Genomic DNA, 22,439 nt, shown 5'->3' on the forward strand with positions numbered 1-22,439 from the left:
ATGATCATCGTGTCTCTTCACAGCAATAGACGGCCTAACTAGACAGAGTCAGTTAGGAAATGTGAGTAACAGACTCACAGCGGCTTTAAGAAGCAGGAGTTTATCTTTATTCACAAGGTGTTTGGAGACAGAGAACTGTTGGCACTTGCTTGGTCAAATGATCACAGGGCTATGGATCTCTTGGCCTTTTCCTCAGGTTAAACATGACTGCTAATGTTCCGGGCATCACATCCCCAATCAAGCAGGAAGAAGGAAGAGGCAGAGGGAGTCTCTCAGCAAAGCATGGGGTTTTCTAGTCGATCCTGTAGACTTGCACTTCAATTACATTGGCCATACCTGGTCACATGGTCACCCAAACCAGCAGAGTAGGCTGAGAGAGTGAGAATCTATATTTATACTCACTAGGGGGAGGTGATGAGAAAGATGGATTAGGTCTAACAGAGTCACAGAGCATCAAAGTGTCTGCCATGGTTCTCCTGGATGACCTGCCTTGTGGGCCCTTATTCTTTTGGGTGTCATCTCTGTGACTTGCCATTTCCTCCAGGGACCACTAGGACCCTTGGGTGGTCCTACTCTATCCCTGGTGCCCTGTCTTGCTTCTCTTTATATGTCAGAACAGCGCACATCCCTGTAGAGCAACAACCCTCAGCATTGTCTTTATTTAAGAAACACACATCAGCATAACATCTCACCAGCAGATACCCAAGACAGGTACACTTCATTTAGACCTTTACGGCTGGAACACACACACACGCACGCACACGCACACACGCACGCACGCACGCACACACGCATGCACGCATGCACACATGCATGCGAGAGAGAGCTGGAAAAATACGCACGAGAGAACACGAGGGCAAGAGTTAGAATCTCCATTTGCCGCCACACCCACACTCTGCTACCCTCCCACCGCTGTTCTCTGGAGCCTGAGCACCCAGCACACCCACAGGGAAATCTGCGCTTCTCTGGCAGTGCTATTCCCACCAGCAAAGGGCTTCAAAACAGAGGCATGGGCTTCATTCTTCAGGGGAAAGGATTCAGACCTTCCTGTAGGTATTCAAGACAGTGTAGGAGCAAAAGATTCGCACAAGAAGCACAAGCAGGGGCTTTGGAGGAAGAAGAGATGAGGATGATCAGATTGGGGGTATTGAGGGGAGAGTCTCAGGTGACAGTGGCTGACATTGTTGACTCTAAGAAGCTATTTCGTCACCATGGCCGGCGGTCTTCAAACTACCATCTGTATTTCCAAAGTTGAAAAGCTAAGATTTTTTTTTCTTTTTGGCTAGAATTGCATTGCGGTTACACCAGTAAATAGTGAAGATTGGCGGTTACAATCGCAAGACCATTTGTATTTGCTAGGCTAGAGTTTCGCAGGCCACAGGTCCTTGTGTGTGTATTGTGTGTATGGGTGGGGGAGACGTCTATGGATAGCGAATGAATACGGACTTTAGAGCCAACACTGGGACCCTCCAGGCCAGGGAACCAAGGGTATTGGATGCTTCAGTCTAGCTATCTACTCAAGCCAGTGTCCTGGGCTTTCCCTGGGAGTGTGTTAGACACGCACCTTCCAGGGACTGTTTCCAGGGCTCTCCAGTTTGTATGACATGTACAGGTATGTACATACATGTGTGTATGGTATGTACAGTGAAGTTGGCAATGTGCTGTTCTATGCTGGAAGCCGGAGCACTGAGGTAAGATGCGGTTAGCAATTCAGGGAGGACAGGTGCGGGAGGAAAAAGCAGCAGCGTGCAGCAAGCCAGCAGGGCCCGAAGCTGCCTTGGTTAGGACTCTTCCCTCTTGGTCACAGCCTGCTGTGACCTCCCATGCCCACTTCCTTGCCACAGAAAGGCCCCTTCTTTGCTCTGTGATTTCCAAGGCATCCTTGGCCTCGGGTCAAGCCAGAACTGAGATGTTCCCGCCAGTAGGAGCTGGGCTTCTCCCAAAAGCAGGGACTTGTGGGGAAGCCGAGGCAGAGTGGAAGGACATTTGGCCTTCCTTCCCACTTCTGCTGGGGAAGCCCACTTGGTGAGTGGGACTGGGGAGGGCACCTCGGGAAGGTCTTTCCTGGCAGTGGCTTCGTCTTAGCACAGGAAGGATAGGTGCTCAGAAGGAAAAGTCCCTACAGAGACTTCCCTATGGGGTGCGGGGATCCCCAGTTTCCCAGGGATCGCCAGCCTCTCAGGTCTGCCTTCCTGGCATCACGGTATGCCAGGGCCTTCTGGATTAGGAGGGTCAGAGGGAGAGGCAGGAACTGAATAGAGGCAACTCTACAGTGCTCGCTCCTCCGTGGCGATTCTGCGCAGGTTTTCCCGGACTTTGATGAACTCAGGGGCGTGGTCCTCTTCTCTCTGTGGTGGGTTTTCCAGCTGGAAGAGAGAGACACGAGTGCTTTTGGAAGGGCTGGGGGAAGGGCTCCTCTTCTCAAAAGCCATGGTGTTGAACCAAAGGTCCTGTCCATGGGGAAGCAGAAGCACCCTGAGGTGGGTTTTACAAACCGTCCCAAAATAGTGGCGGCTGTGGTGGTGGTGGTGATGGGTATCAGGAAAATAGATGCTTGAGAGAGAGTCTTCATAATTAACATGAAAAAAAAACTACCCTTATTTCAGGAAACACTATCAAAACAGTATGCATGAGGTACTCCCACCATTTCTGGATATGGGCAGGGGGTTGATGAGTAAATGACCTCTCAAGGGTCAGGCTGCTTGTGGACTGGTGTTTTGAGCCTTGGACATGTTCTAGCTCTCTATCCCAGGTCCATTTGTAAGTGCTTTCCTCTTAATAAACTTTATCTCCACCACCATCCATGTCCCAGGCCAATTCTTCCAGGACACAAGAACCTGGGAATCTCAGTGAGTACCCTCTGTACCAACATGGGGGCAGTGTAAGAGACCGGGTGCTCCTTGGGAAGCCTGGTTCAATTGTTTATCCTTCTGGCATCGAACTCCCAACCTCGAAAATGCAAATGGCGTCTGCTCTCAGGCAGATGATCATCAGATCTAATGGTCCTTATAGGAAAACAGGCCCAGAGAAGTGAAGCCACCGTACTAGAGTCACACAGCAGGCCAGAGGTAGATTCCTGGCATCATGTCAACCTTCCCTGGGGGCTTGGAGGAGCTTGGACTGGAGTGATGGCCTCCTACCCACCTGGTTCAATCTCTGCTGCCTTCTCAGCAGCTCCTGTCTGAAGGGGCACTGAAGCCGCTTGGCCTCCAGCTCCTCCTCTTTCTTCTTGATCAACTGATTCCAGCGACGGTGCTCCAGGACCCGCTGCAGTTCGGGTTTGCTGTCCACACCCAGGCCCCTGGAGGAGGGGAGCTATCAGGAGATTCCCTTCCCAGCCTTCCCAGTCTGGGACAGCAGTTTTCGGTGACACCAGCGCACCATTATCTCCTATGATGTTTGGGCAACACCGGTGGCGGGGAGGGGGGATGGGGGAGGGAGAGGGGGGTACCCTTGCTGTCCCATGCTATAGGGAAAGGCAAAGAGCCACTATGTCCAGTTGCCAGGCAGGCTTGAACTATAGCAGGAGAATTTCAGCCCAGGCAGCAGAGACCAGGTGCCCTGTGGTTGCTGTGTATTTTATGAGAGCTTCTGAAGATGCTGGGCTGAACGCTCTCAAAATCTCCTGCGAGTTAATTTCTTTACAAGGATATCTATTTATCCCCATTCTCCAAGCCAATTTTTTTTTTAAAGTCTAGGAGACAAGAAACAACGTCTGGTTTTCATGTTTCCTTGATTGTCAATCACATGCAATGACCTTTAAAATGTTTCCAGCATTTACATTTCTCCTTTTGCAAATTATTTCTTCTTATTTGGTTTTTCCTTGTAGACTAAGGTACATGAATATATTAATATTTTATACTGTATATGTAGTTTCCAATTTAACTTATTATATAGCACATATTTCGGTTTGCTTGAAGCTGTTTTTCATTGTGGTGGTATTTTTGATACTATAGTGAATGAACACCACACAAAGCAACCGGGAACATGACAATGTTACAATATCAAGGAAAAACAAACCCACAAACAGTCCAGAGTGTAAGGGGCACTCTGCTGTATCTTGGCTGTATCTCAGAATGGAAATTACAACCAGCTCCAATACAACTGGCCAGCAGAGGGCGCCACGAAGACAGACCCTCCACCTTCAGCCTGGGCCAGGGGACTACAGATGTGCCAGACTTCCCCTTGGCTCTTCTGTTTCATTACCAGCCTCTCGCCCAATATGGGAACATGGCTGTGAAGGAGCCATCGCTGCCTGATACCCCAACAACATCTGTGTGCGCTCTAGTTTTCTCTGCTGACACAACCCACCTCCCACCAGGGCTGCCTCCTCTCCCTGCTTTAGGCCTTCCACGTTTCATCTCTTTCATGAAGTCATTTAGACAGCCCCACACTTCCAGTACCTCCTCTGGGGTCCCACACTCTTTTAAAGCCTCCATCAAGGCACACACTCTCTGCCTGATATTCTTTCATTCTCCTCTGGGAGGAAAGGAACCAGGCCTCTATTTTTGTATTCTAGGTCTGGGAATGGTGCTCTGCATGCAATAGGAGTTTAATAAGTTCACGTGGCTTCCGTGGCATCCAAGCATGCATTAAGTGGCTGGGAGAGAGGATGGGGCTTTGGGGTTCTCACCGTTTCTTCTGGTGACCCCGTGGGGCTCCAGATAATGATCAGGCCAACCTCTTTAGGTAACATTTCTCTAAGCACAGCAGGCCTGTGCAGGATATTGCTAGGCCAGGCAGCTGGGTGCCATCCTACCTTCTGTGATTCATGAGCAGCTCCCGGTGTAGCTCCTGGTGGCTTCGAGAGGCCTTCACAGGGTTCAGCAGCTTCTTGGGTTTGATGAGCTCTGGATTCCATGACTCTCTATACTCTGGCCGAGCCATGAGTCCCCCAATGTCTGCCCTCTCCCTCTGGATCTCCGAGTACATCGAAGCTGTCGTGATGGGCAGTGAAGTTACTTCAAGGATGTCTGCAGCCCTACCCACTCCTTGGGGTGCAACTTAGTGGGGAAACCTGGGTAAGCTATCTGACCATCTGGATCTTGCTTTCTGCCCCTCTGTTGTGGGTAATCAGCCATTACCCTTGGGTTAAAAGGTTGTTGTGACTATTGAAGATGATGTTTGTAAAGCATTTGGGGCACAGAAGTAAAATGTCACCAAGGCTTAAGATATGACTTTGTTATGGGACTGGAGAGATGGCTCTTTTCAGAAAGTGTTTGCCATGCAAGCGCAAGAACCTGAGTTAGATTCCCCAGTACTCACAGAAAAAGCTTGGCAGGATGCTGTGTGCTTGGGATGTCAGTACTGTGAGGCAGAGACAGGTGGATCCCTGGAACTCACTGGCCAGCCTAGCCAGCCTAATCAGTGAGATTACTCCTAATCCGTGTCCCAGTGAGAGACCCTGTTTCAAGATGCAAGGCAGACAGTGCCTAAAGAATAGCATCCGAAGATGACCTCTGGCCTCTACACATATATGCACACACGCACATCTGAATATACATACATACCAAAGTGCATACAAATGGGTTGCCGCTGGCTGTGCTGGATAGTTTTAGGTTAACCTGACACAAGCTAGAGTCATCTGAGAGGGGGGAACCTCGACTGAGAAAATGTCTCCATAAGACTGAGTTGTAGGCAAGCCTGTAGGGCGTTTGCTTAATTGATGATTGATGTGGGAGGTCCTAGTCCACTGGCTGTAAGAAAGTGGTCCTGGGTGCTATAAGAAAGCAGACTGAGCCATGGGGAACAAGCCAGTAAGCAGCACCCCTCTACGGCCTCTGCATCAGCTCCTATCTCCAGGTTCCTACCCTGTTTGATTTCCTGTCTTGACTTCCTTTGTTGATAAGCAGCGATGTGGAAGTGTTAGGTGAATAAACCCTTTCCTCCCCAAGTTGTTTTAGGTTATGGTATTTCATCACAGAAATAGTAACCCTGGCAGTGAATAGGACACTGGCAGAAGAAAAAAAAATTAGCCAAACCAAAACCAAAGGGATTATATTTGTGTTTCTGCTTTCAATAAGCTTGTACTAGAAAAAGAAAAGGTGTGTGTGTGTGTGTGTGTGTGTGTGTGTGTGTGTGTATGTGTGTATGTGTAATCTGTAGTTGTTAAAGACAATTTAGATATGGTAAAAACAAAACATCCCCCCCTTATTGTCCCATTCCCTAGCCATAGTTCCCAAATTGCTGGGAGGGCTGAGACTTTCCGCCTTTGCCACAGCAGAGAGTAGTATGTGAAATGCAAGGGCTGCCGTATCCCTGTTACAAAGGGATGGCTGTCATCTCGTCTCATGTGTGACTGCTCTTGGTCCCTCTTCTGCCAGAGTAGTGGACCTTTGTCAGTGTACTTCAGATTCAGGCAGAAAGGCTTCTCTGCCACAGACAGGTCCCTGTTCTTGAAATGCTTTAGAGAGAGGAGAAGAGTCGAGAGGAGAGGAGACGAAGGGAGGGGAGGGCAAGGGAGAGCAGAGCAAAGTTTTTTTTAACACACTAGTCACAGGGGATAGCTGCTGCCTGGCTGTTCGTGGTTCTGTGTAATTACAGCGAATATTAGGTGAAAGGTTTGAGTCCCTCAGCCCAGCTTCCAGAAAAGCACCCTCACCCCTTCTCTGAGACAGGTCTTTCGGCGACACCCTGCTGGTGCTGACCTTGCAGCCCTCCCACCTCCACCCCTGTAGCACCAGCAGCACCAGCCAGCATGCTTCAGCCGGTGGGGTTGAGCATGCTCTGTGTGGTGAGCATAGCAAGCATCTGGTCTAATACGCAGTAGGCACTAATGTTCGTTAGTAACTGGTGCTAAAACTTTTAAGGTTTTGGTCTTGGGGAATCCTTAGCCCTAAGTTGGTTTCCATGTGGCAATGGAGATAGCATGCCCTATCTCACACCCTGAGACTCCACCTTCTCGGTCTCCTCTTGTCTGTCCCAGGCTCTCTCTGGCTCTGGCTCTCAGCTTAGATTAGTCTTGAACTTGTTATATAGTTGAAGATGACCTTGAATAAATATGAGGTTTTCCTGCTTCCACCTTCAGCCCCAGCAAAGGAGAAGCATTAATCTCCCGAAGGTGTTCTGGTGGTAACCAGGTAAAGTGTGTAGAAATATCTGCTTTTTTAAATTGAAAATATTTTTTCATACAATATATTCCGATCACAGTTTTCCCTCCAACATCTTCTTCCCACCTCCCAATTCACCCAGCTCCAGGCCTTCTTTCTCTAGCTTTTTGTTGGGGCACAGAGGTCCTTGTACTCATAGAGAAACACTAAGAGAATTAGGCGTGTTAATTACACAGGGGTGTCTCCTCATGGAGGAGATGCAAATTGAATATCTGCATTGCATTCAGAGAGCTGAGAGTGGATTTATTAACAACCCGGAGACCTTTTTGCTATCTGTGGAGGCAGATCTCACCCTAATTCCCCAGAATGAATATTCCAGACTCTTCCCCCTACACCATTTCCCATCCTTAGAAAGCTTGCCACAAGGACTTTATGGTTGCTGACTTCTGTGCTGTCGGTCAGAGACCACACTAGACACTAGGCCTTTTAGCTATAGAACCCATCCTCAAGACCACATGTACTCTGTAAAAGAGGCCCACTGTAGTCACACCTTAAGTTTTATTTGTGCACCTGGAAGGGCTGATTATTGCCTGGAAACCTTTCCCCAAGTTGTACTGTGTTTTAAATATGCTGACAGTGAACCACCTGGCATTAGACACCCCAAAGTCTGATCCAGATTGATAAGTCAGTCTGCAACAGGTTTTCATTCCCATCTCCTTGCATGGTTTGCTTCCTGCCTGACACCCTCAGAGACCCCTCATCTCTTTGAAAAACAAATGGATAAATTAAATGAAATCTGGATAAAAATAAAGAAAACAGCCCAAGAAATACAGACACTCACAGATATGCACACACACATACACCTACATGAAAAAAACAAAACTCATAAAAACACAAAATCAGAAGCCACTCTATACAAGTAAAAGATCAGTAAGATGTGGTGTTCAAGCAAAGCAATTGATATGAGACAAAAAGTCTACAGCAATACTACTGAGTTCACTTTCTGATGGCATTCCACCGCTGGGGGTGGCACCTCTGTTAAGTGTGGCTCATAAATCCATTGAGACTCCATATTTTACACTAATTTTTCTTTTGCAAGCAGTTATCAATTGGAGATAGCATTTTGATTAAGGATGAGAACTTGTGTCCACTTCCCTCTCATCACTGGGCCCCCATCTGGCTTGGACCTGTTCAGGCCCTGTGCCATGCGCTTTTGATTGGATTAGCAGTCTCAGATGCAATTTTTTCTTTGATTTTTGAGACAGGGTTTCTCTGTGTAGCCCTGGCTGTCCTGGAACTTGGTCTATAGACCAGACTGGCCTTGAACTCACAGAGATTCCCCTGTCTCTGCCTCCTGAGTGCTGGGATTAATGGCGTGCACCACCACACCCTGCTCAGAAGTATCTCTGAAATGAGAATCGTTATTTTCTTTCTCTGTATCTTTCTTATAAGTCAATTTGTTTTCAGCTTATATTCTAATTTTTTTGGTTCTTAAAATGGTCTCGAAGCACCTTAGTTATTTATTTGCTTTTGAGATAGGAGCTCATGTAGCCCAGGCTGGCCTCAAAATTGTGCAATAGCCAAGAATGACCTTGGACTTGTTATCTACTAGTACAAGCCTATGCCACCATGCCTGGTTTTAAGCAGGCTAGGAATCAAACCCAGGGCTCCATGCATGCTAGACAAGTATTCTACCGTCCGAGTTACACCTTGGCATCTTTAGTCACTTTAAGAGGGAACATTAGAAAATTACCACCATGCCCACCAAGGGGGGTTAGTTGTTTTAGTTGATGGGCTCGTATTTCTGACAGCCAATGTACCAGAATGCTTTGATTCAAATTGGAGTTTTAAGATCCCTGTTTGCTATCCACTCCATTGCTGAGTTCTCCAGTCTTTAGTTCTCTGTAGACTCGCCATTTCCCCAGCTCCCATCCTGTCCAGACTGCCATCACAGCACACTTCAATGTCTCCCCTGACTCCCTAGTTCCTCTGCCCTCACCCTCTTCGGGCCCCAGTCTTCCCAGTGCAGAACGCTTCTTGTCGGCTCCGTCACCTTTCAAAGAACTAGCTGTATATTGCTAACATGGTAAGACAGTAAGCAGAAATAAGTTGCATAACTCTTGGAAATTTATGTAACAGTACTATTTAAAATATAATTATTTAATAATATTTTAAAAAGACATAACTGGGCTGTGGCAGCACACGCTTTTAATCCCAGGACTCAGGAGGCAGAGGCAGGCAGATAACTGTAAGTTCAAGGCCAGCCTGGTCTTCAAATCGAGCCCCAGAACAGTCAGAGCTGTTACACAGAAAAACCAAAAAATCCAAAACAAAACAAAACAAAACAAAAGGACATACCTATATCCCCAGTAAAACAATAGAAGAGAAATTAAGTTGTATGGCAGAACAAAATAATTACACAGAATTAAAGAATTAAGAATCTTGCACAATAGGAATGGACATTGAGAATATATGAAATAATGTTTGCCATACAATCGTCAGATGCTTGCATTCCTCTCATTTGCCAGGTATTATGGTAGCATTAGGTACCCAGCAGGGAGCTAAGCACGTGGGGGGCCCTGCTCTAACGATTACAAATGGGACCAAGTTCATCCAGGTGCTGGGGAGGGCCCCTGTGAGGAGGTGGGGCTCCAGTGAGCATTGAGAGTGAAGGGGAAACTGCTCCAGGCCTGGGGAGCAGCTGTCTGGCTCCCGCACCTTGAACAAGCCTGGTCTGTTCTGGGAACACAAAGGCACAGTGTGCCCAGAGAGGCGCCATCCGGTGGTGGAGTGTTCGCCATGAGGGTGGACAGCTGGCTTCAGGTCCAGGAGAGGGCGAGTCAGATTGGATTTCTGAAAGGTCATGCTGGCTGCCATGTAGGGGAAATGGCCAACAGGCCTTAGGAATTTTTATTTCCTTCCCTTTCAGTGGGCTGCTTCTGTTTGCTCCTTCCATCCCCATTACATTCCAGAGAAACCTTGTTGGCTTGGCCTGGCTCTCCATCTTCGCCCCCAGCCCACCCCCTCAGTCTTGATTTCCAGGGTCCCTCTGGGAAGACAAGCCTTGTCTGGCTTACCCTTCTGTGGTCACTGTCTTGAAATACCTCATACACATGGAAGAGTAGAGCTCTTCATTTTGTACTGGGCCCTGCAGATGGGATCACCTCATACATCAGGTCTATCAGTGGTTACTCCTGGCTTAAGGGTCTCTCTGGGAGTCCACTCTTTTTAAATCTATGGTCTATGATGAGGCAGGGATCTCTAAAAAGGCAGCTGCAGCTGGAAAAGCTGCCTTTACCTCTCTAAAGGCTGAACTTCAGTAGGTGTGTGTGTGTGTGTGTGTGTGTATACAGAATGAAGAAGGAAGGGCTCATGGGAACCCTCAGGGTTTAAGAGCTGCAATATGAGTCTTCTAGCCTTTTAATTTGATAGACGAGGCTTCCGAGTGGAAAACCCTGTGTAGGTCCTCTCATGGAAGATGCTGTTCACCGGAGGCCTTGGACCCTTGTGGTCACAACCTGCCTCACTAGGGTGGCAGCCCTGGTTGCTGATAGGAGCCATCTATTCTGGTATTTGATGGGGCACTGTATAACTCCAAAGCAGAAGAAGATCTGAATTATCCTGGAGGTCATGTTGGGCACCTTGGGTAGAAATCTGGGGTCACTCCCAAAGCTGCTGCGGTTCTGAGCAATCTAACACCATTCCGGATGTGGCCATGATGAGGCCAAGAACTGGGCTTTAGACAGGCTAGCTCTGAAAGAAAATGAGCTGGCAGGAAGAGGAAGGGCTGGTGAAGGAGGAGATAAGTGGCCAATACCCTTAAAGGAGACATGGAAGTATCTGCCGTTCACACCTTGAGTTGAATTTCAGCTCTGTTCCCAAATCAATTAAGATTTCTGAACAGGAAGCTGCGGATGCTCACAAGGCTCTTGGCAAATGGCTAGCTTGGAGTCCAAAGGCTCCGTGCTGGTTCCCAGGGCTGCCAGAGATGGCAAAGCAGCCTGTGAGTTGCACTCTCAGGCCTCAACTCCCGCAGGTTAAACCAGAAATAGTGATGTGTGGCCACCTTATTAGCTGAGATCCCTGTTAAATACATCCTGATCGTAGCCTTAGGACTGAGTTCTCTTATTTTTTTTTAAGAGGGGATAATCATTAAGTCATTAAATTTTAACCTTTGCTGAATGTTGGGGTCCCCAGGGGAGTCACATCCTAATTCCAGTTCAGTAGCTTAGGGGTACATCTTAGTGTTTGAGAGGCTTGAAAACTCCTGGGTGACTCAATAGTCAGATGCCTTTGCAAAACCAGAGGAAGGAAGGAGGGAGGGAGGGAGACATTCAGGCCTCATTGCTCCAGCCAAGTGACTCTAGTTGGCCATGGTTGGCCAGTCACTGCATGCAGGTCTGGTTGAGGGTACACTTAGGCTTTTAACCCAGGCATCCTCCTCTGGAGAATCCTGGTGTTGGAAGACTGAGGAGCATCTGCTGGGCAGGAAGCTCTGCAGCCAGAAGTGTCAGCTAAATGAGTGTCTCTAAGAGAGCAATTGGTGAGGCTGACCTCTTCCAGGGGGCATCCGGGGAGATAAGAGTGAAGAAGAGAGACTGAGACCTCTGGTTCTCCCCAAGAGGTCCTAGAGCTGCTTCCTAGAGACTGAGCCAGGTTCTGGGTATACACAGCTGGGTTGGAACAGTAGCCTTCACAACAAACCCTGGTCCCTTCCTGGACAGTGAAGACAGAGACAGAGGAGAATGATAATCTTACTTCAGGTCAAATTCATACTGAAAACAGCTGTGGGACCAAGGCTGATACCCAAGGTCCTCCTACCCCTCCTCGAGGCAGGGTTCATATATGTCATATATGCTTCAGACATGCTATATAGCCAAGGATGACAGGGAATTCCTGATTGTCCTGCTGCTACCTCAAGTGCTAAGATTATAGTGTCGCCACCATGCCCCATAAATGAGGTGCCAGTGATCAGTCTCAGGGCTTTGTGCATGCCAGGGAGGTTCTTAACCAACTGAGCTACATTCTTAGCTTTGCCTACGGTCTTAATGTCCCTTCTGTCTGCTTTCCGACTATCTTCAATGTTCTTATTGTATTTCTGTTACAACAAGTGACACTGGGTCTAGTCAAATGTCCAACAGTTAAAGCAAAGGCAATAGATGGTAACATGCAGGCCTAGCTAGTCAGGCAAATAAGCCATGCTCTCTGACCTCTGACCAGCGGAAGTCATGGCATCCATGCTAAGGTCGTTAGAATATAAAAGGATACGGTGTGCCCAATGCACTCTGCACAGTACTTGAATTAGCAAGGCCCACCCAAGGCAAACTGTAAGCCTCCTGTCCTGCACGTTTTGGGGTGAGCATGGGACTTGGTCTGAATCTCATGATTGTCCTGAAGGCAACTCATTTTATAGTTGAGGAAGTCAAAGCCCTTTATGCCAAGATACATGTTGGGTAGTTAGCAAAGCCAGGATCTTTGGACTCCAAACCTAGTATTCTTTCTACCATGACACTATCTCCCACAAATGGCATATTTTTGACTCAGTAGAGCAGATTTACTTTACTTTTTTACATTTGCTCTCTCTGTGTGCTCAAGAAACCTATGGGAGAAGCAGCTGAGCCCCTTTGACAGCTGAGAACACGGAAGCCAGAGAAACAGCCTGTGAGAAATGCTAGCGCTACCTTGCCACTTGAAACCACAGGCCTGGCAGCCTTCACCCCCGTCCCCCAAACCTTCCTGGTCCAGCATCAATAGCCTCAGAAGGGAGGCTTTGAGAAAAGCTGGCAGGGGAAGGAGAAACATTCAGAAAAGTGACAAGCTGGCTACCACGTGTCCTGCCTGCCCTTTCCTCCCTGCGGGTGGCATGCATTTGTGGCTTACTGGCCAGTAGCCTAAGAACACATCTGGCAACACCTCCCGGTCTCCCAGCAGCCTCAGTCCAACCTTGAAGCTGCCTGTCCATCTGAACAAGAGGACTCCAGACTGGATTCCTCAACTCTCTGTCTTGGTTCACTGGAACTTTCTAGGCAGTGAGAAGAGGAGTTGGGTTGGAAGGGTTAGCCATACAGGGTCCTTTGCAAGGTTAGGAACCAGCATGAACAGATCTCCCATCCTGCTACCCATGTGGTCTGGTGCCAGCCCATTTTATCTGAGACTGGCTCAGGGAAATCACTGCAGGGATGACCATCCTTCAGGCTAAGAAAGCCACCAGGATCCAAGTCACCCAGAAACCTATGCATGGGGACAGCCTCAAACTTAGAAACCACCCTGCTTAGAGCAGCCTATAGTGATGCGCAATTCCCTAGGGCCTACTTTCTCTAGTTTCGGACTGGCCTTGTACCATGGGATGCTAAAGCCAAGTTCATCAGCAAGGTGGACACTACCGCTAGCCCTGGACCCACTGAACTGCCGATAAACTGAGAAGGTGGGCAACCCCTTCTTAGGAGCAAGTCACCCAACCTCAAAGATGCCATCTGATTTCTCCAGATCACATTGCCAGGGGTCAAAGGAACAAGAATCCGAACTGAACTCTGGTGCCCAAACCCAGGTTCTGTGTTCTCATTGCATATAAAAGCCGAGCTTTTGTCTATCTGTGGGTTATTTACTGACCCCCCTCTTCAATAACCCCACACACCCCTATTGTGTAATAATGGATCTAGGAGAGGCTGTAGCGGACATTAAATTACTCCCAGTATTTAGAAGCAAAAGATCCACCAGGCTCCAGAACTGTAATTGAGAGCTCACTCAATCCCTGTCCCCCACCCCCACTTCCTAACCCCTTATCATTCACCCCAGTGAGGCAGAGTCTTTAGGTACCTAAATTCGAAGGGTTCAGTTACCAGGACAGCTTGCTCTGGTGCTCCCAGGTCGCTCTCCGTCCCTCCACCTTCTCCCAGAACACAGCCTGACAGCTTGGGACAGAACAGACAGGAGTCTCAGAGCAGTGTCTGAGCTGTGAGCTCCTCTGCAGCTCGCAGACTTAGGGAACCCTAAGAAGGTCCCAGGGCTGAGGCAGCCGCCCCCAAAGGGCGGGCCTTAAACTCCCGAGATGGGAGGCAGTCTTACATTCCTGTTTATTCTGATATCAATAAAAAGGAACTGTTGCTATAGAAACTGTTATTTCACTTGGTGAGTGGCCATGTCCTCGGCTCAGAGCACCATGTCCAAGCCACCCTGATTGAGAGGCACAAATAAATACCTGTTTTGTCATATTGGTGAGGAATATGAATCATGCCAAGCTTTGTTCCCATCAAGAAGGCTTCTAGCTGCTGTGGAGGAATTTCCCTTGTTTGTATGGGAGGGGATTCCAGCACTTCCCTCAAGGAGTGGGAAGCCACGCTCCCTACTGCAGCAAGGAATTCTTCAGAAGGGTCTCTTGGGGTGCTAGCAGGGAGAAAACTATACCTTGAGCCAGTTCTTGGCCATCCTCCAGGCACAGGTGTCAGTAACATTGTGACATGAAGCTGTCATTTACAAATCTGTTGAACTACATTGAACACACCTGTTGGTGGTTTGAAGAATTTATGCATACATGGGTAGTGGCGGAACACACCTTTAATCCCAGCAGTTGGGAGGCAGAGGCAGAGAGATCTCTGAGTTTGAGGTCAGCCAGTCTACAGAGCAAGTCCCAGGACAGCCAGGCTAAGCAGAGAAATTCTATCCCCAAAAAAACAAAACGAAGAACAAAACTTGTATAATATAATACATATAACTTCATACCTGGATCTTCAAAGAAGAAGCAGCAGGATGTAGTAGGCAGGAGGAGGGTAGCTGATGGAGTTTATACCCAGACCTGACCTGATCCCAGCCCTTTCTGTACTTTGGTTTCTGTGGCTGGGTAATAAAACCTCAATGAGATGGTGTTCACTAATATACCCTACAGAGAGAACTGTCATGTGCTAAGGGCCCCAATATCCAAGCTTGTTCTTGGTCACAATGAGACTGTGTGTAAATGAAGCTGAGGTCATGGGCAGAACCCCAAAGCAAATCCACATGCTTGTAGAGGTAAGGTAGTTCCCTTACCTCTGAACTAGCTTCCGCTTGAGCATTGGGAGTGTTCCTGCTTTTGGCCTTATCCTGTGCTCTTCAGTGAGGAGACCAGAGCCTGCCAGTGAGACTAGGCCTTTATCCCAGTTCGTTTTCTCATGAACTTCAGTTGTCCAGGAACTATTAGGACCAGGGCACACACCATGGTAAGCAGATGCATTGCCCATGCAGTTTGGGGTTCTTTTTGGCCACAGGATCTGTTCATTTAGCTAACATCTACAGAATATATACTGTATTCCTGTCATGACCTAAGTGGATTTATGATGGGAAGGAGACAGATGGTACCCCTGTCCTTGGGGAATCCACTTTCAGAGAGGGAGAGGGAGAGACAGAGAGAGAGAGAGACAACAGAGAGAGACAAAGAAACAGAGAGAGAGAGAGACAGAGAGACACAAAGAGAGAAACAGAGGGAGAGACACAGAGAGAGAAACAGAGAGAGAGAGACAGACAGAGAGACACAAAGAGAGAAACAGAGGGAGAGACACAGAGACAGAGAGACAGAGAGAGCGAGCAGATAAGGAAGGCACACAAGAAAACACCAATCCGTGATGCATGGCTGTGCCGAAGGTAAGTTTGAATGAGAAGGGCAGTGATCTAGAGCTTGGGAAGGGTGGGCATGGCAGAGGCTGACTCATAAGAAACTGGCTATTGTTTATGTGGGAGAGATTTCCAGCCTGAGGGTGGCTAGTGTCAAGGCTCTAGAGTGGGAATGAGCTGGGAATAGTAGCAGAAGGCCAGGAAAGCTGCAGTGAGGAAGGAGGGAGATGGAGGGACCTGGAAAACGGACCTGTGGGAGGGTACTTCAAGCACTCTGAAGCTATAGAAGCCTAAAGTTGTGCATTCTCAGGCACTCAGGCATAAGACAATGTTCTAGAAAGAATGTATAGTCCTCCGTGTTTATTGCTCCCAACTTCTGCTTTTCTGGAAATTCCTGGAATGGTAGCCTCCCCCAGCTTCCCACCCTGGCGGCTTTGTTTCTCACAATTCTCCTAGTAGAATAGGAGGACTAAAGCCTTGGCAGGGGCTGGGGGTGTAGTTCAGCTGTAGGATGCTCAGAGTCCGTCTCCAGCACAGCGTAAAACTGGGTGTGGTGGCTGATACCTGTGATCCCAGTACTGGGGAGGTAGAGGCAGGAAGATCAGCAGTTCAAGACCGCCCTCAGCTACACAGCCAGTTCAAGGCCAGCCTGGGCCACAGGAGACCTCATTTAAATAAAACAAAGGACTTGTTGACTACTGTGGCTACTCTTTTCCTTCTTATCTTATTCAACAGAGAAGGAACTGGGTGCTTCTTTTGGGGATTTCAGTAGCCCATCAAAACCACCCTTAGTGCCTTCTGAAAACTGAGGCTCTAAGGGTCCTAGGGAAAGACTCTGACAGCTTCTGTTTATGTCTGGAGTCCCCACATCAGCCATGGTCGCTATTCCTACCATTCACCCACTCTTCTAAAAAGCCCTGCTTGATGAATGGCCAAGGATAGTTGGCCAAGAAACATCAGTGCTAGGTGTTAGTGCCACAGTGTGGCCAGGACTCTTTATGGTGTTCTACCTAAGGCTTTTGGCACAGCCCAACTTGGTGCAGACCCAACAGGCTCACCCATGGGGGTGGCAGCCCGGCAAGAGGAGCCTTACCTAATTCTTGTCGTGGCTTCTGTCTCAATACTTTGATGCTGGCTATGGGTTAGACATGAAGTGTTCCCCACAAAAGCTAAAGTGCTGAAGCCTTAGTCTCCAGATGTGCCGCTCAGAAGTAACTAGGTCGTGATGGCCTTACCTTCATCAATAGATCAACGCACCAATGGGTTCACAGTTGAATAGGCTATCAGAAGGTGGGGGGCTAGTGAGGGGAAGGAAGTAGGTCTCTGCGATGGGGTGACTTTGGGTTCATCTTATCCTTGTTCCTTACCCCTGGATATTATAAGGGAAGCAGTATTCTTTCATCATGTTTCTGTCATGTCATAATCTTTTGTTTTTGTTTTTATAAATTTTTATTGAGCTCTACATTTTTTCTCTGCTCCCCTCCCTGCCTCTTCCCTCCCCTTCAACCCTCTCCCAAGGTCCCCACGCTCCCAATTTACTCAGGTGATCGTGTCTTTTTCTACTTCCCATGTAGATTAGATCTATGTATGTCTCTCTTAGTGTCCTCACTGTTGTCTAGGTTCTCTAGGATTGTGATTTGTAGGCTGGTTTTCTTTGCTTTATGTTTAAAAACCACTTCTGAGTAAGTACATATGATGTTTGTCTTTCTGGGTCTGGGTTACCTCACTCAAAATTGTCATGGTCTTAAAAGCAATAGAAGCAGCTTCCTGTCGTGTGTGAGTACTCGTAACATTGCACAGGAGATGGGCAAGCAGAAGCAAAACCATGGCCATCAATAAAAGAGATTGCAGCACCTTATGGTGGGTGCAGTCAACCTCCATGCCAACCTGTAAAAACCGTCCCTCACATTGTAGGGGACAAGCACACCCACAATGATGCCCCTTCCTTAAGAAAAAAAACAAGCTCATACATAGAGAACCCACTTCTATGTACACAAGTCCGTCAGCGAGGCCGCTTCTAGGGGAGTAAATCTCAACCACCATTGCTAGGTATCTCTGGATGCGAAAAACAGAAGGACTGGGACATGCTCATAGAGTGCTATATCAGAACCTTTGATGGGACCTAGATAAGGAAGTTTGTGTATGTGTGTGGGTTCTGTGGCTCAACAGCAGGACTTTGGGCATGCTAGATATGTGATCTATCACTGAGGTTCTTACCGGGTCCAGTTAGCATATTCCCCTAGGGGAATCTTTGGTATTTTAAAGTTTGAAAACTACTATTTGATATGATGCATTTGTAAGCCCTTGTCTTTTGTTACTGTTCTGTAATGTTTGTGGCTTAAAAACCAAGCAAACCCATCCACACATTGCTTTTGTCAGAGAAAAACAGTACGGACGCAAAAGTGTGGGGGAAAGCCGCCTCTTCCAAGCAGTTGTCCTGAGAGTCGGTTTGGAATCCTGTATGGGTCATGTTTGTTTGACTTGAGAATAGGAGAGCAGGGGCCCTTAAGCAAATGAATCTAGCAGGGAGATTGTTCCAGAAATCTTCAGGGTTCAAGGTGGAGTCACTGCTTTTCTGTCCCCTGCTTTTTCTCTCTTCTGAAACAAAGGGCTTTAGAAGTCCGTGGGCAGCCCCACAGTGGGAAGACTGAAGGATACTGTCAGGCTTTGCTGCGTTCACTCCATCTCCTCAAAGTATGAGAGGGAAGGGTCCTGAGCCCAGGGAAGGCAGCTAGCTGGGGCGGTTCTTGCTGTAGTGCAGGAAAAACCTCCCCAAACGCTTTCCTTTTATTTCAGCTTAGTTTTCTTCAGCTCCAAAGGCAATTCAGATGGGCCCACAAACATCAGAGAAGTTTCCATAGCAACTTGAATATTCTTCCTTGACCCTGTGTTTTAGAGCCTCCATTTCCAAAGAAGCCCACAAAGTAGTCCTAGGATCAAACTGGCCACCTCTCTGGCCACTCCAAACATATTCTAATGAAAGGATCCCCGGGGGGCAGGGGAAGAAGCTTGCGGGTGATTGTGAATTGGGGAAGAGTCGCCTTTCCAAGTTTGAACTGGAAGACATTTACCCCGGGGAAGGGATTTCAAGCGTGAAGACGGGAAGTGGGACAGGGCCGCAAGAACCAAGAGTTCTTTTTCCGAAAGCTGGCTCTGAACCCGCTGCCTTTGGCATAGTGAATTTGGACTCTAAGAGCGACCTTATCCTATTTTATTTGCCTTGCAGGGAGACAAATCAGGATATATTCTCACGTTTCCCCTCACCCCATGTGTATGTCTGTGTGATGGGCAGATCATAGTAAACCATAAAATTTCAGAAATTCATGGTTGCATGCCTGGGAGCTGGCGGTGGGGGAGAGCAGCGCTCCTGGAAGAAGTTAATTCAGATAAGCAATGGGTTTTACAAGCACATCCATTTTATCTTTGGAGCTACTTGGAATAAACTATTCTTCGTTGTTTATGTGAGGTTCAAATTGTACCAAGATTCAACTCTTTCATGCAGTGTCCCCTGGGAGTAATAGTGGAATGGAGGCTTTTCCGCCCCCTGGTGGCTAACAAGGAGTACAGACACCTGAAGAGGTACCCTGCTATCCAGGCTCCACACAGAAGCCTTCCTCCCTAGGGTGGAAGTAAAACATGCCAGGTAGACTTTAAGGAGGGACAATACCTTTCCAGGTATGACTGAGTGTGAGTTCTATCACAGAGTGAGTTCTTCCAGACAGGGGGCTATGAGTATATGTGTCAGCCCAGACACCAACCTTGGATCCACTGCTGTACCACTAGAGGGCCTTGAACATGCCTTCCTCATCTCTGAAACTGGACAGTTGTTCTGATGAACAGGGAAACCTCAGCCCCAGAGTTGGATCACCTGCCTAAGTGACACTATTATCGTAACACCTCATGTAACAGCACTAACGTTCCCATTCAAGTGAAAACACTGGGGATACGTTAGGAAACAGATGTACAGGTAAACTAGGCATAGGATAGACTAGAGGCTGTTTGTAGTTAGGAGGATTATGGGGTAAGCTCTGCCCTTTCGTTTCTCATCCAAATATCCATAGATGTATTCATCACTAGGTTGCAGAGATGGGAACAATTGTCCTCTCTTTGTATAAATCAGTGATTCTCAACCTTCCTAATGCTGGGACCCTTTAATACAATTCCTCATGCTGTGGTGACCCCCAACCATAAAATTAAGTCATTGGTACTTCACAACGGTAATTTCGCTACTGTTATAAATCGTAATGGAAATATCTGATATGCCAGATATCTTGTATGCGACTCCTGTGAAAGGGTCTTTGGAACTTTGAAAAGGTAGCCCTGAGTTTGAAACTGTTTTCTGCCTCTGAGGTAGGTGGGAGATTCCGTAGTGGACTAAGGGCTGCTGTTGCTGCTCCCTGGAACCGTCTACTTACTCACTAAATGGAGAGGATAATCAGTGGGTCCTGGCAGAACCAAGAAAGTGAAACTAGACAACACTTGACGTTTCTAGTGAGTGCTCAATTAGTAAGCACCCAGTCCTCAGGGAGGCCTCTGTCTCTGTCCTGGCTTGGGTGATATAGTTAGGGGACCAGCCTGTGACCCTGAAGCTCTGACTTGTCCGTGCTGAGCTGAAAGTTGAGAGCGGCAGTTCACAGCAGCTCTTCCAGCTAGAGAAAGCGCAAGGTCTACGGATTAGGGAATCTTGCCGCCAGCTTTAGGAAAACTGACGCCCCAACGGCGAGCTTTGAGGTTTGAAATCTGATTCTTTGATTGGGAGTTGCTGGCTTTACGCGGGTGGGGTTCAGACCCTCCGCCAGGAAGGCGCTGTTGGTCCTGAAACTTTGGCCAGTTATTGTCTGGGGGCTTAAGGGAACCCTTGTTCAAAAGTTCACAACGGGTAGCTGGGCGGCGATATCTGGGCGACGGTAGGGGTGGGGCGCAGCAACACGGATCCCCCAGAGCTCTAGGCGGACGCAGGTGGCGCCACTACAGCGAAATGCTCTGACCTATCCGCCGCCTTAGCACTTCTGGTGGCGTAGTCCGCCACTGACTGAGACCCGCTCCTTCCCCGGGCAGAAGGCAACTGGCCAGGAAGACAAGTCCTTTGACACTTTCGAATCACTTCCTTAAGAGGGCAGGGGTCCCAGTGGTTTCTAATTTTTACCTTTCTCCAAACTCTTTCCCAGAGTTCAGTTCCAGACGGAAGCATCTAAGTCCTCACTAAGGGCATTTTCTCCTTTTTTTTCTATATCTCGACCCTTTTCCAAATTATTTTTTTATGCTGACCATATAGTCATTTATTTTATTATTTGAATAAAAGGCGTTTAAAGTGTCCCGGGCAGAAAGTACAGTGCTTATCCGCACATAAGCCAACCAAAAATTTAGAGATGAACACAAGTCATCCAACAACATCCTCAAAATTCAAAAGCCGCCTCATGTCTCCTTCCCAATTTATGCGCGCCCACCTTTAGCAAATGCTTTCTGAGCTGCCTGGACCATGCTGTCCCCTCGTCATGGGCAACCACCTAAGGGATATCAGGGCCAATACTCAGGGCTTTCTTCCTCCGCGGAATTCCCGCTTTGCTCTGGGCTGTTCTCTGCATGCTCTTGAGGACACTGCCAGATACGAATCCCGACAGGGATCTAGCAGAACCTCGGCAGGGAGGACTTGGTGTCTAAGCAAGAGTCTGCTTTTGTGTACGCTCATCTGTTTCCACACCCAAGAAGAAGGCAATCGATGGGAGAAAAAACGAGAGAGAAGAAAAGGAGTGATGGAGAAATGTCAAAACTGAGATGATGGGAAGGAAGAAACCTGGGCACCAAGGGAAGGAAGGACTAGGGGCGCTGAAGTCTGCAGGGGGCGGTCCTGCTGGTTCCCACTTACCCGACCTGAGCAGCATCGCCCGGTACAGCCCGGTAGCCTCGGCGGGCGCCTTGGACCACTCGCCCAGCTTCTGCGCCATGCCCCGAGCTGAGTGTCCCCACCGCTGAGCCTGGACTGAGGGCCTGAGCAGCGGCTCAGTGATAGTGACGCGCCTGGCTGCTCCACCCGCCCGCCCAGGGATCTGGTTACTGTAGGCTCCTGAGACACTGCGGTGGTGTTAGAGGGCCGGGGCCACAGGGAGTCTCTGCACGGAGCAGCTAAGGCACAGCGGGCGTCTCTGGACACCTTTGCAGCATCACATGGAGCGCGGCCGGCCTCCTTCCAGCCTGGCTTCTTGCCCACTTCGCCCCGTTCTTGGTCTCTGGCCCCTATGAAGGCTGTGAGCAGGAATGGGATTCGGAAGCGCCATTCCTGGCATTTGTTTCCAGTGGGCTGGTGAAGAGAAAAAGACCAGGACCCTCATCTGAGATGCGTGGAGAGCCATACATAGCTCTTGGCCCACAGGGTTATAAGGTGAGGCTTGGCAGGCGGATAGGTGAAGTGTTTAGAACCCGCTGGGTTCAGAGCAAACACTATGCACCAATACTTTGGACTCTGAGAATATTGCTGAGTTCGCAGAGTGCTTGCTTGAACGAAGCCCTGGATTCGAGATCCAGCACGGCTTAAAACCGGGGATCGTAGTGCACACCTGTAATCCTGGAGTTTTAGAAGCGGAGATAGGAGGATCAGGAGTTCAAGATCACCCTCAGTAGCTAGTTTGAAACCAGACTGGGCTATGTGAAAGGTGTTTCAACAAACAAGCAAGAAAACGAACATTCCCCAAAGATTTAAGTGGTACTGAGAGGTAGGGTCTTTGCTGGGGTAGGGGGAAGCTGAAGGGGGAAGTCGGTAGAATGCCTTATGACTGATTTCTCTGGCTTTGTGGTGTTCTGTAAACAGCC

The 22,439-nt window shown here is 48.4% G+C and overlaps 1 protein-coding gene and 1 long non-coding RNA gene across 4 annotated transcripts in view; one reads left to right on the plus strand and one right to left on the minus strand.

Moving 5' to 3' along the window:
- LOC142858299 (uncharacterized) overlaps positions 1-22,439 on the plus strand; it is a 44,891-nt gene that overhangs the window by 18,722 nt on the left and 3,730 nt on the right. The window lies entirely within an intron of this gene.
- Fam107a (family with sequence similarity 107 member A) lies at positions 85-21,774 on the minus strand. 3 transcript variants are annotated; one of them, XM_075988558.1, is made up of 4 exons: positions 21,499-21,774; positions 4,760-4,937; positions 3,145-3,301; positions 85-2,366 (listed from the first exon to the last, which is right to left on the minus strand). In XM_075988558.1, the coding sequence occupies exons 1-4, from the start codon at positions 21,575-21,577 to the stop codon at positions 2,268-2,270; spliced, it is 513 nt and encodes a 170-aa protein (XP_075844673.1). In that variant the 5' UTR covers positions 21,578-21,774; the 3' UTR covers positions 85-2,267. The 3 variants fall into 3 exon arrangements, with proteins under 3 accessions (XP_075844673.1, XP_075844674.1, XP_075844675.1); XM_075988559.1 differs by lacking the exon at positions 21,499-21,774 and adding an exon at positions 13,866-14,094; XM_075988560.1 differs by lacking the exon at positions 21,499-21,774 and adding an exon at positions 13,889-14,029.

Source organism: Microtus pennsylvanicus, chromosome 10, assembly GCF_037038515.1.
Source record: "Microtus pennsylvanicus isolate mMicPen1 chromosome 10, mMicPen1.hap1, whole genome shotgun sequence".
Lineage (NCBI taxonomy): Eukaryota > Metazoa > Chordata > Mammalia > Rodentia > Cricetidae > Microtus > Microtus pennsylvanicus.

Bases quoted from the DNA above. Each gene is read 5' to 3' on its own strand.
- Fam107a (XM_075988558.1), bottom strand. From the start codon at position 21,577: ATGGCGCAGAAGCTGGGCGAGTGGTCCAAGGCGCCCGCCGAGGCTACC. The intron at 4,938-21,498 runs GTAAGTGGGAAC...CCATCACGACAG, and splicing joins GGCGATGCTGCTCAGGTCGG to CTTCGATGTACTCGGAGATC. The intron at 2,367-3,144 runs GTGGGTAGGAGG...TCTCTCTTCCAG, and splicing joins GGCAGCAGAGATTGAACCAG to CTGGAAAACCCACCACAGAG.